The sequence below is a fragment of the Bos taurus genome, chromosome 28 (assembly GCF_002263795.3).
Source record: "Bos taurus isolate L1 Dominette 01449 registration number 42190680 breed Hereford chromosome 28, ARS-UCD2.0, whole genome shotgun sequence".
In the NCBI taxonomy this organism is placed as follows: domain Eukaryota; kingdom Metazoa; phylum Chordata; class Mammalia; order Artiodactyla; family Bovidae; genus Bos; species Bos taurus.
Genome location: NC_037355.1, coordinates 9,419,817 through 9,435,101, shown reverse-complemented (window position 1 = coordinate 9,435,101; position 15,285 = coordinate 9,419,817). Strand labels below are relative to the sequence as shown.

The following is a 15,285-nucleotide window of genomic DNA, read 5'->3' as shown; positions in this document are numbered from 1 at the left end:
CCCCTCAATCTACTGTCCAAAACCAAACTTACCACATTCCCTGTCTGATTTCTCTATTTTTCTGAATGCATCACCCTTTGCAGAAAACTGACCTGACAACCTCAGTGTTACGTGACTCCTCATTCTCCTTGATAATCATATCTACTCAGATCTCAAGCCCTATAGCTCTGGCATCCAAAATGCCATCCATATTGGGCCCACCTTCCATCCCAGTGCCAACCCTTTCCTCAAGTCATTACCACACATTCAGCCATCATAGGTCCTCTGTGAGCTTCAGTTTGCATCCATGAAAACTAAGAAAGACAATGCCTGCTCACCCCAACTTCACGGAATTGTCTTATGGGTTAAAGGAAATCAGATACAAAGATGCTTTGTTAAAAAAAAAAAAAATCAAGTGTCATACAAACTGTCATCTCAACCACTGGGGTGACTATACCTGGTCACCCTATGTTCCAATCCATCCTATGCACCAGATTCATCTTCCTAAAAAGCATGTTTAAACCAGTTGCTTCCAATGCTTCCAATGCTTCCAACCTTCAACAATTCCCTACTGCCTACCAAACTTACTACAAGTTATTCAAAACAAACTAAATGACACCCACTGCTCTAGTCAACATGTACTTCTGTGCTCCCTGAGAGGGGAGAAAAGCTGGAGTAAAATGCAGCTGGCTCTAAGCTCTTTGAGCCTCTTGGAGGAAGACTGGGATTAGGCCAACTCATCTGTATCCCTAGCAATACCAAGGACAGTATCCAGCACTTAAGTGTTCAGTAAGTATTTCCTAAACCGACACAGCAAAACAGTGAGGAAAGATGACAAGAGAAGGTATTTAAACCCCAAACCAGTAATGTATGAATATTTGTAAACTGGCAGTGGTGCAAATGTAACCCAGACCTTACTGTCCAGAGTCTTAGGTACTCTATAAAGAAACGGGATGGACGGTGGCTATACAGCTATTGTGACCGAACGAGTCCTTAATAGGCTTCCGAAAGGTTGTGCCAGCAACCTGTAAACTGGTGGGCATCTGGTTTCTTTCTCAAAGGGCATTATGTTTATTTCAGGGTTTACTATTCCTTTCAAAAACTGGCTAATTTTGTTTATTGAGCTAATAAGGGTAAGAAAACTGAAAGAGGAACAAAGTTAAGATCCAAAAATCCGAGCAGTAGTACTTCAAGCACCAAAGGAAAAAAAACCACTTCCTGAAAGTGTGAAGAAAAGGCAGGGCTTACTGAGACATGTATAACAGAAAGACTGGTAGGCAACCGGGCAGTGGTTTGGTCATTTCCAATTAATGTCAACAAAGGCAATTCAGGGATGGCATTAACTTAGACACCCCATGATGTGGCTCTCCTTCAGCTAAGAAACACTCAGAATTTGATATGATTAAGCTAATGGGGACAGGATGAAAAAAGCCAAGAAATCTGGGTTTTAGTCCCAGCTCTCAAAAGTAGCTATGGGGTTTTGGACAGGCTGTGTTTTGCCTTATCACAGGACATGTGACAACAGAACGAGATGATGCATTTGAAGGCATATTCCAGATGCTAACGACTGGAACTCTCATATCATAAAAGTCATGAGACATATAACCTTGGCATAATCACCCCATAAATGTTTGCAACTCCTATTATGTCATTATTATTGCATAGCTAATAAAAAGTAGAGCTAGGATTGAAACTCTAAAGGTTGCTTTCTATACTCTACAAGTCCAGTGGGTTAAGAAAAAGGATCACAGAAGCCTGAAGCTCTCAGTTCTGTTCAAGTTGGGGCAGGAGGCAGGAATAGCATGTTTACAGATTTAGAGATGAACTTGAATGTGGCAGAGCAAACACAATAATCAGCAAAAATATCTACATGGAGATCCTTTCAGATGGGGAATAAAAAGAAAGATTAAAAACTTTAACCTATATGCTCAATTGAATTCCTGTCTTTTTCAAAGAATGTAGCTGCAACTCTTCCTAAAATGAGGGCATGTGTGATGAATCACCCAGTGGGTAGGAACAGGGTGTGTGGGCGTGGTGAAGGGGCGCTGGAGGAGGGAGTAGCTCATGCGTGCCTGCATGCAATCAAAGGTTTTTCCCCAAACTTTAAACATTTTATTTTGTAATGGTGTATAGCCAATTAACAATGTTGTGGTAGTTTCAGGAGAACAGCAAAGGGACTCCCCCATACATATACATGTGAGCATTCTCCCCCAAACCTCCCTCCCCTGGAACATAACACTGAGCAGAGTTCCATCTGCTATACAATAGTCCCTGTTGGCTATCCAAGGTATTCAAGGGACTTCCCTGGTAGTCCTATGGTTAAGACTTCGCCTTCCAACAAAGGAGGCACAGGTTTGACCCCTGGTTGGGGAGCTAGTGGAGGTGATGGAATTCCAGTTGAGCTATTCTAAATCCTGAAAGATGATGCTGTGAAAGTGCTGTACTCAATATGCCAGCAAATTTGGAAAACTCAGCAGTTGCCACAGGACTGGAAAAGGTCAGTTTTCATTCCAATCCCAAAAAAAGGCAATGCCAAAGAATGCTCAAACAACCGCACAATTGCACTCATCTCACACGCTAGTAAAGTAATGCTCAAAATTCTCCAAGCCAGGCTTCAGTAATACGTGAACCGTGAACTTCCTGATGTTCAAGCTGGTTTTAGAAAAGGCAGAGGAACCAGAGATCAAATTGCCAACATCCGCTGGATCATGGAAAAAGCAAAAGAGTTCCAGAAAAACATCTATTTCTGCTTTATTGACTATGCCAAAGCCTTTGACTGTGTGGATCACAATAAACTGTGGAAAATTCTGAAAGAGATGGGAATACCAGACCACTGGACCTGCCTCTTGAGAAATCTGTATGCAGGTCAGGAAGCAAGAGTTAGAACTGGACATGGAACAACAGACTGGTTCCAAATAGGAAAAGGAGTATGTCAAGGCTGTATATTGTCATCCTGCTTATTTAACTTCTATGCAGAGTACATCATGAGAAACGCTGGACTGGAAGAAGCACAAGCTGGAATCAAGATTGCTGCGAGAAATATCAATAACCTCAGATATGCAGATGACACCACCCTTATAGCAGAAAGTGAAGAGGAACTAAAAAGCCTCTTGATGAAGGTGAAAGTGGAGAGTGAAAAAGTTGGCTTAAAGCTCAACATTCAGAAAACAAAGATCATGGCATACGGTCCCATCACTTCATGGCAAATAGATGGGGAAACAGTGGAAACAGTGTCAGACTTCATTTTTCTGGGCTCCAAAATCACTGCAGATGGTGACTGCAGCCATGAAATTAAAAGACACTTACTCCGTGGAAGGAAAGTTATGACCAACCTAGATAGCATATTGAAAAGCAGAGACATTACTTTGCCAACAAAGGTCCGTCTAGTCAAGGCTATGGTTTTTCCAGTGCTCATGTATGGATGTGAGAGTTGGACTGTAAAGAAGGCTGAGCGCTGAAGAATTGATGCTTTTGAACTGTAGTGTTGCAGAAGACTCCTGAGAGTTCCTTGGACTGCAAGGAGATCCAACCAGTCCATTCTGAAGGAGATCAGCCCTGGGATTTCTTTGGAAGGAATGATGCTAAAGCTGAAACTCCAGTACTTTGGCCACCTCATGCGAAGAGTTGACTCATTGGAAAAGACTCTGATGCTGGGAGGGATTGGGGGCAGGAGGAGAAGGGGACGACAGGATGAGATGGCTGGATGGCATCACTGACTCGATGGACGTGAGTCTGAGTGAACTTCAGGAGTTGGTGATGGACAGGGAGGCCTGGCGTGCTGCGATTCATGGGGTCCCAAAGAGCTGGACACGACTGAGACTGAACTGAACTGAACTGAACTGGGGAGCTAAGATCCCATGTGCCTCAGAGCCAAGAAAACAAAACATAAAATAGAAACAATACTGTAACAAATTCAATAAAGACTTTAATAATGGTCCACATCAAAAAAAGTGCCCACTCTTGCCACTATTATTCAACATAGTTTTGGAAAACAGAGCCATGGCAGAGAATAAAAAGAAATAAAAGGAATCCAGAAGAAAAATAAGAGGTAAAACCCTCAATGTTTGCAGATGACATAATATTATACATAAGATCAGATCAGATCAGTCGCTCAGTCGTGTCCGACTCTTTGCGACCCCATGAATCGCAGCACGCCAGGCCTCCCTGTCCATCACCAACTCCCGGAGATCACTCAGACTCATGTCCATCGAGTCAGTGATGCCATCCAGCCATCTCATCCTGTCGTCCCCTTCCCCTCTTGGCCCCAATCCCTCCCAGCATCAGAGTCTTTTCCATTGAGTCAACTCTTCACATAAGGCGGCCAAAGTACTGGAGTTTCAGCTTTAGCATCATTCCTTCCAAAGAAATCCCAGGGCTGATCTCCTTCAGAATGGACTGGTTGGATCTCCTTGCAGTCCAAGGGACTCTCAAGAGTCTTCTCCAACACCACAGTTCAAAAGCATCAATTCTTCAGCGCTCAGCCTTCTTCACAGTCCAACTCTCACATCCATACATGACCACTGGAAAAACCATAGCCTTGACTAGACGGACCTTTGTTGGCAAAGTAATGTCTCTGCTTTTCAATATGCTATCTAGGTTGGTCATAACTTTCCTTCCAAGGAGTAAGTGTCTTTTAATTTCATGGCTGCAGTCACCATCTGCAGTGATTTTGGAGCCCCCCAAAATAAAGTCTGACACTGTTTCCACTGTTTCCCCATCTATTTGCCATGAAGTGATGGGACTGGATGCCATGATCTTTGTTTTCTGAATGTTGAGCTTTAAGCCAACTTTTTCACTCTCCACTTTCACCTTCATCAAGAGGCTTTTGAGTTCCTCTTTACTTTCTGCTATAAGGGTGGTGTCATCTGCATATCTGAGGTTATTGATATTTCTCGCGGCAATCTTGATTCCAGCTTGTGCTTCTTCCAGTCCAGCGTTTCTCATGATGTACTCTGTATAGAAGTTAAATAAGCAGGATGACAATATACAGCCTTGACGTACTCCTTTTCCTATTTGGAACCAGTCTGTTGTTCCATGTCCAGTTCTAACTCTTGCTTCCTGACCTACATACAGATTTCTCAAGAGGCAGGTCAGGTGGTCTGGTATTCCCATCTCTTTCAGAATTTTCCACAGTTTATTGTGATCCACACAGTCAAAGGCTTTGGCATAGTCAATAAAGCAGAAATAGATGTTTTTCTGGAACTCTTTTGCTTTTTCCATGATCCAGCGGATGTTGGCAATTTGATCTCTGGTTCCTCTGCCTTTTCTAAAACCAGCTTGAACATCAGGAAGTTCACGGTTCACGTATTACTGAAGCCTGGCTTGGAGAATTTTGAGCATTACTTTACTAGCGTGTGAGATGAGTGCAATTGTGCGGTCGTTTGAGCATTCTTTGGCATTGCCTTTCTTTGGGATTGGAATGAAAACTGACCTTTTCCAGTCCTGTGGCCACTGCTGAGTTTTCCAAATTTGCTGGCATATTGAGTGCAGCACTTGCACAGCATCATCTTTCAGGATTTGGAATATTATACATAGAAAATCCTAAAGATGCCACCAGAACATTACTAGAATTAATCAATGAAAATAGTGAAGTCACAGGATCTAAACTTAATATACAAAAATCCCTGCATTCTTATTTACTAACAATGGAAAATCTCAAATTAAGGAAACAATCCCATTCACAGATGCAACAAAAAGAATAAAATACCTAGGAATAAAAAAAAATAAAAAAAAAATACCTAGGAATAAACCTATCTAAAGAAACAAAAGACCTGTATGCAGAAAACTATAAGACACTAATGAAAGAAATCAAAGATGACACAAGACAGATGGAGAGATATACTATGTTCTTGGATTGGAAGAATCAATTTTGTGAAAATAATCATACCACCAAAACAATCTACAGATTCACTGAAATCTCTATCAACTATCAATGGTATTTTTCAGAGCTAGAACAATTTCACAATGTGTATGGAAACACAAAAGACCTCAAATAGCCAAAGCAATCTTGAGAAAGAAAAAGAGAGATGGAAGAATCAACCTTCCTGACTTCACACTGTACCACAAAGCTACAGTCATCAAGACAGTATGGTACTGGCACAGACACCAAATATAGACCAACAGAATCAGATAAAAAGCCCAGAGGTAAACCCATGCACCTATGGTACCTTGTCTTTGACAAAGGAGGAAGAATAAAAGAATATACAATGGAGAAAAGACAGCCTCTTCAATAAGTGGTGCTGAGAAAACTGGACTGCTACATGTAAAAGAATAAAACTAGCACATTTCATAACACCATGCACAAAAATAAACTCAAAATGGATTAAAGACTTAAATAAATGTAAGCCCAGAAACTGTAAACCTCTTTGAGAAAAACATAGGCAGTATACTCTTAGACATAAATCACAGCAAGATCCTCTTTGACTCACCTCCGAGAGTAATAAAAATAAAAATAAACAAATGGGGCCTAATTAAACTTAAAGGCTTTTGCACAGCAAAGGAAACCATAAACAAGATGAAAAGACAACAGTGAGAATGGGAGAAAATAACTGCAAATGAAACAACTGACAAGGATTAATCTCCCAAATATATAAACAGCTCATACAGCTCAATATAATATCAGAAAAACAAACAGCCCAGTCAAAAAATGAGCAAAAGACCTGAACAGGCATTTCTCCAAAGAAGACATACAGGTGGCCAATAAACACATGAAAAGATGCCCAATATCATTAGTTATTAGAAAAATCTAAATCAAAACTACAATGAGGTATCGCCTTACACCAGTCAGAATGGCCGTCATCAAAAAAAATCTACAAACAATAAAAATTACAGAGGATGTAGAGAAAAGGGAACCCTCCTCCACTGTTGGTAGGAATGTAAATTGAAGCAGGCACTATGGAGAACAGTATGGAGATTCCTTTTAAAACTAGGAATAAAACTACCATATGATCCAGCAATCCCACTACTGTGCGTAGACCCTGAGAAAAACCACAATTCTAAGAGACACATGTACCCCAGTGTTCATTGCTGCACTATTTCCAATAGCCAGGACATGGAATCAGTCTAGGTGTCCATCCACAGATGAATAAAGATGTGGTACATAAATAACAATGGGATATTTCTCAGCCATAAAAAAGAATGAATTTGAGTCAGTTCTAGTGAGGTGGATGAAGCTAGAACCTATTAAAACAGTAATGTCAAGTCAGAAAGAGAAAAACAAATATCATTTTTAACACTTATATATGGACTCTAGAAAAATAGGATTGATGAACCTATCTGCAGGGAAGGAATGGAGATGCAGATACAGAGAGTGGACTTGTGGACTCAGTGGGAAAAGGAGAGAGCAAATGGATGGAGAAAGCAGCATCAACATATATACAGTATCACCAATTAAATGGACATAAACTTGTGCAAATTGCGGGAGATGGTGAGGGACAGGGAGGCCAGGCGTGCTACAGTCCACGGGGTTGCAAAGAGTTGGACACAACTTGGTGACTGAACAACAATAAAGTGTAAAACAGAAGCTGCTTTATAACACAAGGAGCCCAGCCTGGCGCTCTGTGATGACTTAGAGGGGTGGGGGAGGCGGGCAGGAGGGAGACTTTAAGAGGGAGAGGATATATGTATAATTATGGCTGATTCTCTCTTCAAGAAAATTAGAGACACCAAGGGGACATTTCATGCAAAGATGGGCTCAATAAAGAATAGAAATGGTATGGACCTAACAGAAGCAGAAGATATCAAGAAGAGGTGGCAAGAATACACAGAAGAACTGTACAAAAAAGATCTTCACAACCAAGATAATCACAATGGCCTTAGAAAGCATCACTACAAACAAAGCAAGTGCAGGTGATGGAATTCCAGTTGAGCTATTTCAAATCCTGAAAGATGATGCTGTGAAAGTGCTGCACTCAATACGCCAGCAAATGTGGCAAACTCAGCAGTAGCCACAGGACTGGAAAAGGTCAGTTTTCATTCCAATCACAAAGAAAGGAAATGCCAAAGAATGCTCAAACTACCACACAATTGCACTCATCTCACATACTAGCACGGAGAAGGCAATGGCATCCCACTCCAGGACTCTTGCCTGGAAAATCCCATGGATGGAGGAGCCTGGTGGGCTACAGTCCATGGGGTCGCTGAGAGTCGGACATGACTGAGCGACTTCACTTTCACTTTTCACTCTTATGCACTGGAGAAGGAAATGGCAACCCACTCCAGTGTTCATGCCTTGAGAATCCCAGGGACAGGGGAGGCTGGTGGGCTGCCGTCTATGGGGTCGCACAGAGTCGGACACAACTGAAGTGACTTAGCAGCAGCAGCACATACTAGCAAAGTAATGCTCAAAATTCTCCAAGCCAGGCTTCAGCAATATGTGAACTGTGAACTTCCTGATATTCAAACTGGTTTTAGAAAAGGCAGAGGAACCAGAGATCAAATTGCCAACATCCACTGGATCATGGGAAAAGCAAGAGAGTTCCAGAAAAACATCTATTTCTGCTTTATTGACTATGCCAAAGCCTTTGACTGTGTGGATCACAATAAACTGTGGGAAATTCTGAAAGAGATGGGCATACTAGACCACCTGACCTGCCTCTTGAGAAACCTATATGCAGGTCAGGAAGCAACACTTAGAACTGGACATGGAACAACAGACTGGTTCCAAATAGGAAAAGGAGTACGTCAAGGCTGTATATTGTCATCCTGCTTATTTAACTTCTATGCAGAGTACATCATGAGAAACGCTGGACTGGAAGAAACACAAGCTGGAATCAAGATTGCCAGGAGAAATATCAATAACCTCAGATATGCAGATGACACCACCCTTATGGCAGAAAGTGAAGAGGAACTAAAAAGCCTCTTGATGAAGGTGAAAGTGGAGAGTGAAAAAGCTGGCTTAAAGCTCAACATTCAGAAAACAAAGATCATGGCATCCGGTCCCATCACTTCATGGGAAATAGATGGGGAAACAGTGGAAACAGTGTCAGACTTTATTTTGGGGGGCTCCAAAATCACTGCAGATGGTGATTGCAGCCATGAAGTTAAAAGACACTTACTCCTTGGAAGGAAAGTTATGACCAACCTAGATAGCATATTGAAAAGCAGAGACATTACTTTGCCAACAAAGGTCCGTCTAGTCAAGGCTATGGTTTTTCCAGTGGTCATGTATGGATGTGAGAGTTGGACTGTGAAGAAGGCTGAGCGCTGAAGAATTGATGCTTTTGAACTGTGGTGTTGGAGAAGACTCTTGAGAGTCCCTTGGACTGCAAGGAGATCCAACCAGTCCATTCTGAAGGAGATCAGCCCTGGGATTTCTTTGGAAGGAATGATGCTAAAGCTGAAACTCCAGTACTTTGGCCACCTCATGCGAAGAGTTGACTCAATGGAAAAGACTCCGATGCTGGGAGGGATTGGGGGCAGGAGGAGAAGGGGACGCCAGAGCATGAGATGGCTGGATGGCATCACTGACTCGATGGATGTGAGTCTGAGTGATCTCCGGGAGTTGGTGATGGACAGGGAGGCCTGGCGTGCTGCGATTCATGGGGTCACGAAGAGTTGGATACGACTGAGCGACTGAACTGAACTGAACTGATGGCTGATTCTTGTTGTATGGCAGAAATCAACACAACATTGTTAAACAATCTTCTCCAATTAAAAAATAAATTACAAAAACAAAAATGGTCCACATTGAAAAAAAGTCTTAAAAAATAAAAAGGTATTCAAACCTTTGAGGAAAAAAAAATCCCAGTTTTTTCTACAAAGAAATATGTCTTTTGGCATCAGTAAAATGGCCAGTAGTTTATCAGGAAGGTAGATCAGTCGGTCAAGAATCCACCTGCAATGCAGGAGACTGGGGTTCAATCCCTGGGTCAGGAAGATCCCCTGCAGAAGAAAATGGCAGCTCACTCCAGTATGCTTGCCTGAAAAATCCCATGGACAGAGGATCCTGATGGGCTACAGTCTGTGGGGTCTCAAGAATCAGACAGGACTTAGCAACTAAAACCATCACCATCAACCAAAATGATCAGTAAATACCATATGATTTACATGTACTTCTTTCTCCTCCACTGACCAAGTACACAAGAGTTTAAGGAGATAGAAATAAGAAAGGAAAGTTAACATAACAACAAAAGAAATGCCCTCCCTCCGTGCACCCTGGTCTCCTTCATCAGAGCTGGTTTGGCCTTTCTCTACTCACTGCAAATCTGACAGCGGAGTGTGCCCCTACTTGGCCTATTTTCAAAAAAGGGCTAAGCATTTTCCCAAGAGGCCTCTAATGTATTCACTTTTCAAATCAGAAATATAAATTGTTTTCAATCTTTAAGATAGTTCACCATTTACCATAAAACAACCCCATCCCCACACAAATCCTGATAGCTTGAGTTATCATATATATAAGAGACAAAAGGTTTTTTAAAAAACTCTAAACAAAACATGTAATTTTTTAAATAAGAAGCTTGACCAACTTAACTCTGTAATTTATGTGCAAGACTAAAAGCCCAAAAAGAACTAACTTAACTTTAAAAAAGTAGAAAGAGATTACTTGGCCTATCAAATATTATTATATACTACAAGATATTACAAAATAAGGAAAGTAAGATATAGAATATCTCCTCACTTAGCACATGGCAAGACATCTAAAGACTTAAATAGCTCAACCTATAATTTTTTTTTAAAGTAAATTTGATTACATAAAAACAAAGGATTTCTGTCAAATGAAAGTCACCACTGACAAAAGTAATAAACAGATTATCAACTGAAGGAAGATTCTGCAATGTCAAACTGAAAGGTACTGGGACTTCCCTGGCGGTCCAGTGTTTAGGACTCTGCGCTTTCACTGCTGGGGCCCAGGGTTAGATCCCTGGTCAGGGAATTAAGATCCTGTAAACCACACAGCACAGCCAAAGGAAGGAAAAAAAAACAAACCTGAAAGAGACTAAAATCTATAACATACCAGGAGCTCCTGCAAATCAATAAGAAATTAAACAGAAAAATGGGCAAAAGATGTGAATAGGCAAATCAAGGGAGGGAAAAACTGAATACTCAACAATATATGAAGAAATGCTCCAACTGTAAGCCATCGGAGAGACATGAATTAAAACAAGACAAAACCAATATATATGCAATGGATGGGCAGTAATTAGAAGATTGGATAATACCAAAGAAAATCAGAACCCTTGCTTTTTGGAACGTAGACAGATACAGTCATTCTGGAGAGCAACCTAGCAGGAGTCAGTAAAATTAAGCATGTGGAAAACTCAACAGTCTCACTCCTGAGTGTATTTCCCAAACAAAGGCTCCACTGATGCATAGAGAACATATCAGAGGATATTAAAGAAGTCGCAAATTGGAGACAACCCTGGGAAATGGCAAAGTCAAATGTGCAGGATGCTCGTGTGTGGAATACTACTGAGTGGTAGCCAGATTTACCACTGTATTGCTCTATTGATTGAGTGAGGAAGTCAGAAATGGCTAACTAGTGAAGTCACTCAGTCGTGTCCGACTCTTGGCAACCTCATGGACTGCAGCCTACCAGGCTCCTCTGTCCATGGGATTTTCCAGGCAAGAGTACTGGAGTGGGTTGCCATTTCCTTTTCCAATGCATGAAAGTGAAAAGTGAAAGTGAAGTCGCTCAGTCGTGTCCGACTCTTGGCAACCTCATGGACTGCAGCCTACCAGGCTCCTCTGTCCATGGGATTTTCCAGGCAAGAGTACTGGAGTGGGGTGCCATTGCCTTCTCCGGCTCTAGTCCTGTTCAACTCTTTGCGACTCTATGGACTGTAGCCCGCCAGGCTCCTCTGTCCATAGGATTCCGCAGGCAAGAATACTGGAGTAGGTTGCCATGCCCTTCTCCAGGGGATCTTCCCGACCCAGGGATAGAACCCGAGTCTCCTGCATTGCAGGTACCACCTGGGATGATATATATAAATAACACAGTCTAAAAGAGAAAGACACAAGGAATGTCCTTGTCCAGTAAGCCTAAGAGATCACAACGTTTTCCCAGCTTGAGAGGACCTAGTCAATGTACTTTACTTGGGTGATTTTTTTTCTACCCATTAATGTTTTATTTCCCAGTAATGATACCATGATTCATAGTAAATGCTCCAAAGAGTAAACAAACATGGTATTAACTGGTTAAAGGACCAATTAGATGTTGAGGTGGGTAAGTCAGTATCACCCTTAAGAACCATCCTAAATAATGGTTCTTTAAGACAAGAACCATCCTAAAGACAAGATGATGGCATAAACCAATAAACCCCAAATACACATGATTTTAAGTAATAAATTACTGTCAACAACACAGTTACTCTATAGACAGAATGATCCCATGTAGCTCTGATTTACTTAGGACTCCCACATCCACTGCACTAACTGGGGAAAACACAGAGCAAGGAAAAGAATTTTGCATTATAAACAAATGATCCCAACACTTCTCAGCACTTTCCTGACTTGACTATATTAAAGACTATCTTCAGTTCAGTTCAGTCGCTCAGTCATGTCCGACTCTTTGCGACCCCATGAATCGCAGCACGCCAGGCCTCCCTGTCCATCACCAACTCCCGGAGTTCACCCAAACTCATGTCCATCGAGTCGGTGATGCCATCCAGCCACCTCATCTTCTGTTGTCCCCTTCTCCTCATAAGTCCCTTGCAAGACACTTCATTTCTGAATCTCTAACTTCTAGTTTGCACCAACGTGCTACATTTTGTAGACATGTCTTTGCTTGTGCAATATTCCACTTCTGAAATAGCATACTATTTCTCCTTTGATTTTAATAAGACCGGGAAGAATTAGAAACATGTAACTGCTGCTGCTGCTGCTGCTTCAGTCATGTCCGACTCTGTGCGACCCCATAGATGGCAGCCCACTAGGCTCCTCCGTCCCTGGGATTCTCCAGGCAAGAACACTAGAGTGGGTTGCCATTTCCTTCTCCAGAGCTAGATTCAAACACTTAACAATTTTCCTTTCATCTGCTGTAAAAAGATCACTATTTAAACTATTCTAAATCTTCAGGGGTTTTTGCTCCAGATACATTCAGATAAAAGAGAAATCACATACTTCATTTTTTTAAATTACATGGGAAAAGGAAGGTCAGAGGTCATCAGTAAAAAATACTGTTCAAATAAATAAATGATATCCCTGTGGGAGATATAGGTCTCACTTTACAGCAACAGTGATAAAATGTTTCTTAGTCACATATCCACCTGTTTCATGAATAATTCTAATGGTCCCATTTATCAGGACCTTAGAATCAAAGGGTCACTAGCTTACCTCTGAAAAATTTCAGTTATGGAATTCCTGAGCTGAAGATCCTTATCTGTCACATCTACTGTTATGTCCTTGTTACTGATTCTCTTGTTTCTTCACTTGCTACTTCATACCTCACAAGTTTTAATAGGTGTATTTGTTCACAAATTACAATCAGGGAGGGCATTAAAGACCTAGAGCTCATTTTAAAACTGAAAATATTGATATACTTAGTTATTGTGTTAGTTTTCTTTTTCCTCATTGTTAATGTGAGAGTCACCAACATCAAAATCACCTGGAATTATTACCCCTTACCCCAACCTACTGAGTACCCACTAATCTATTCTAACATAGCGATTTTACACACACTAGAGTTGACAGAACTACTGTTGTTACCTCGAAGTGGAGAAATAAAAGTTCAATGCAGTTGCAAATAGCTTTCTGGGCTTCCTTATTTCTCAGCACCTGAACCTTCTTTGGCTTAGATGCTCAATAAACATATTGAATAAGAACGTTCAATCATGCAAAACTTCTATAAGGCCCGGACGGAATACGGTACATCAAACTGAAAAGTTTAGTTACCCTGGCGCTCAGAATATGTTTCGGGGGCACGTGTCGGGGCGTGCTTTATGGATTTGATGGTTTGTCTACCTTGAGAGGAAGCCGGGTGGGTCGGGAGAGAAGGAACGCAGGCAGCGAGAAAACACGGGACCTCAGGGTTCGCACGTTCAGAGGCGCCGCCCGCCCCCAGGGAAAGCTAACAAGGTGTCTCCGGGTGGTAACTGAATCACCCTAGAGATTAGGAGGTATTAAAGCACCGAAGCGCGGAGAGCGGGTCGCTGCGTTACCAGATGGCGTCAGGTCCTGGAGCGTGGGGGCCATGCTCCGGAGTCTTCTTTCTCCTCCTCCGGCCGGGGGACGCGGCAGAAAAGACGCACCCTCCACACGTGACGGCCCAGAGCCACGCCAGCCAGCGCCGGGCCAGTAGTTCACAGAAGGTCGGGGTCCCAAGGACACTGAGGGGCCTCCCCGCAACCAGACCCGACAGCGGGGCTTCCGTCAGGGCCAGAGCGCCGCGCGGCGCTGACAGGAGGCGCCCGGCCCAGACCGCTGCTCAGACACGTGCTTTCTTCTCGGTCACCTGGCCTGTCCTCGGCAAAGGCCTGGCGGCTAAACCAGCGCGACCGGAGGCTGAGTCGACAGGAGGACGCGGGCCTGACCCGAAGAGGAGGACGACGTGGCGACCGAGGCGCGGGGCCACGGCTGGCAGTCCCCGGTGGGTTTGGGTAACTCAGAAAACTGTTATTCTGCGCGCAATCCGGCCTCGCAGTGGGAGGTCCCGCCCCTTCAGGCCCGCGATTGGTCTATAGGAGCCCGTAGCGACTCTATTGGCTGACCGATTCAACCACTCACATGAGGCTTTGTCGCCCCCTCCCCCGCCCCCCCCCCCGGGATTTCTGGGAGATGTAGTTCAGGATCCCAGGTGACCCTCTGAGGTTTTGCGCGTCTCAGTCCAGCGTCTGAAAGTGTGGCCACCAGTAGTCTCCCCAAATTTAAATCCTGGTACGAAGTTGGCGCTGACTTCAAAATGTATTAATACGATGTCAAGAGGCTGGTACTTGAAGTCTGGAAGAGCAGGTACTAGTCACGCTTTACTGTTAACTGGCTTTGGGCAACATAATCTCAGGCTCCACTCTACACTTTATAAGAAAGGAAATGATAGGGTGGTGATAATTACTATTTTACAAGGTTGTTGTAGGGATTAGTAGTAGGATCGTGTGAACGTGCTGGGAAACTCTGAAGTACATACATGCATGTTAATTATCACTTTTTGACAATAAACATTTATTAAGCACACACTATGTGTCAGACTTTAGACTACACGCTGGGAATGCAAAGACAGACAAACTACATCACATCCCCACCTTTCTCTTAAGAGGAGGAACTCACAATCTGACTAAGAATAATAATTTAACAGAAAAAAAAAAAAATAATAACATGTAGTGTACCAAAGAAACTCAGAACCCCAAGGGTGTTGGGGGAAGATTTCAAAGGAGA

General features: G+C 42.7%; 1 protein-coding gene across 2 annotated transcripts in view; it reads right to left on the bottom strand.

Moving 5' to 3' along the window:
• The window catches only part of MTR (5-methyltetrahydrofolate-homocysteine methyltransferase), a 132,314-nt gene extending 117,794 nt beyond the window's left edge, over positions 1-14,520 (bottom strand). The window contains exon 1 of one of the 2 annotated variants that reach the window (XM_010820411.4): positions 14,076-14,520. In XM_010820411.4, the coding sequence (XP_010818713.1) occupies positions 14,076-14,109 (34 nt within the window). In that variant the 5' untranslated portion in view covers positions 14,110-14,520. 2 annotated transcript variants of the gene reach the window in all.
• Positions 14,521-15,285: the final 765 nt, after the last annotated feature.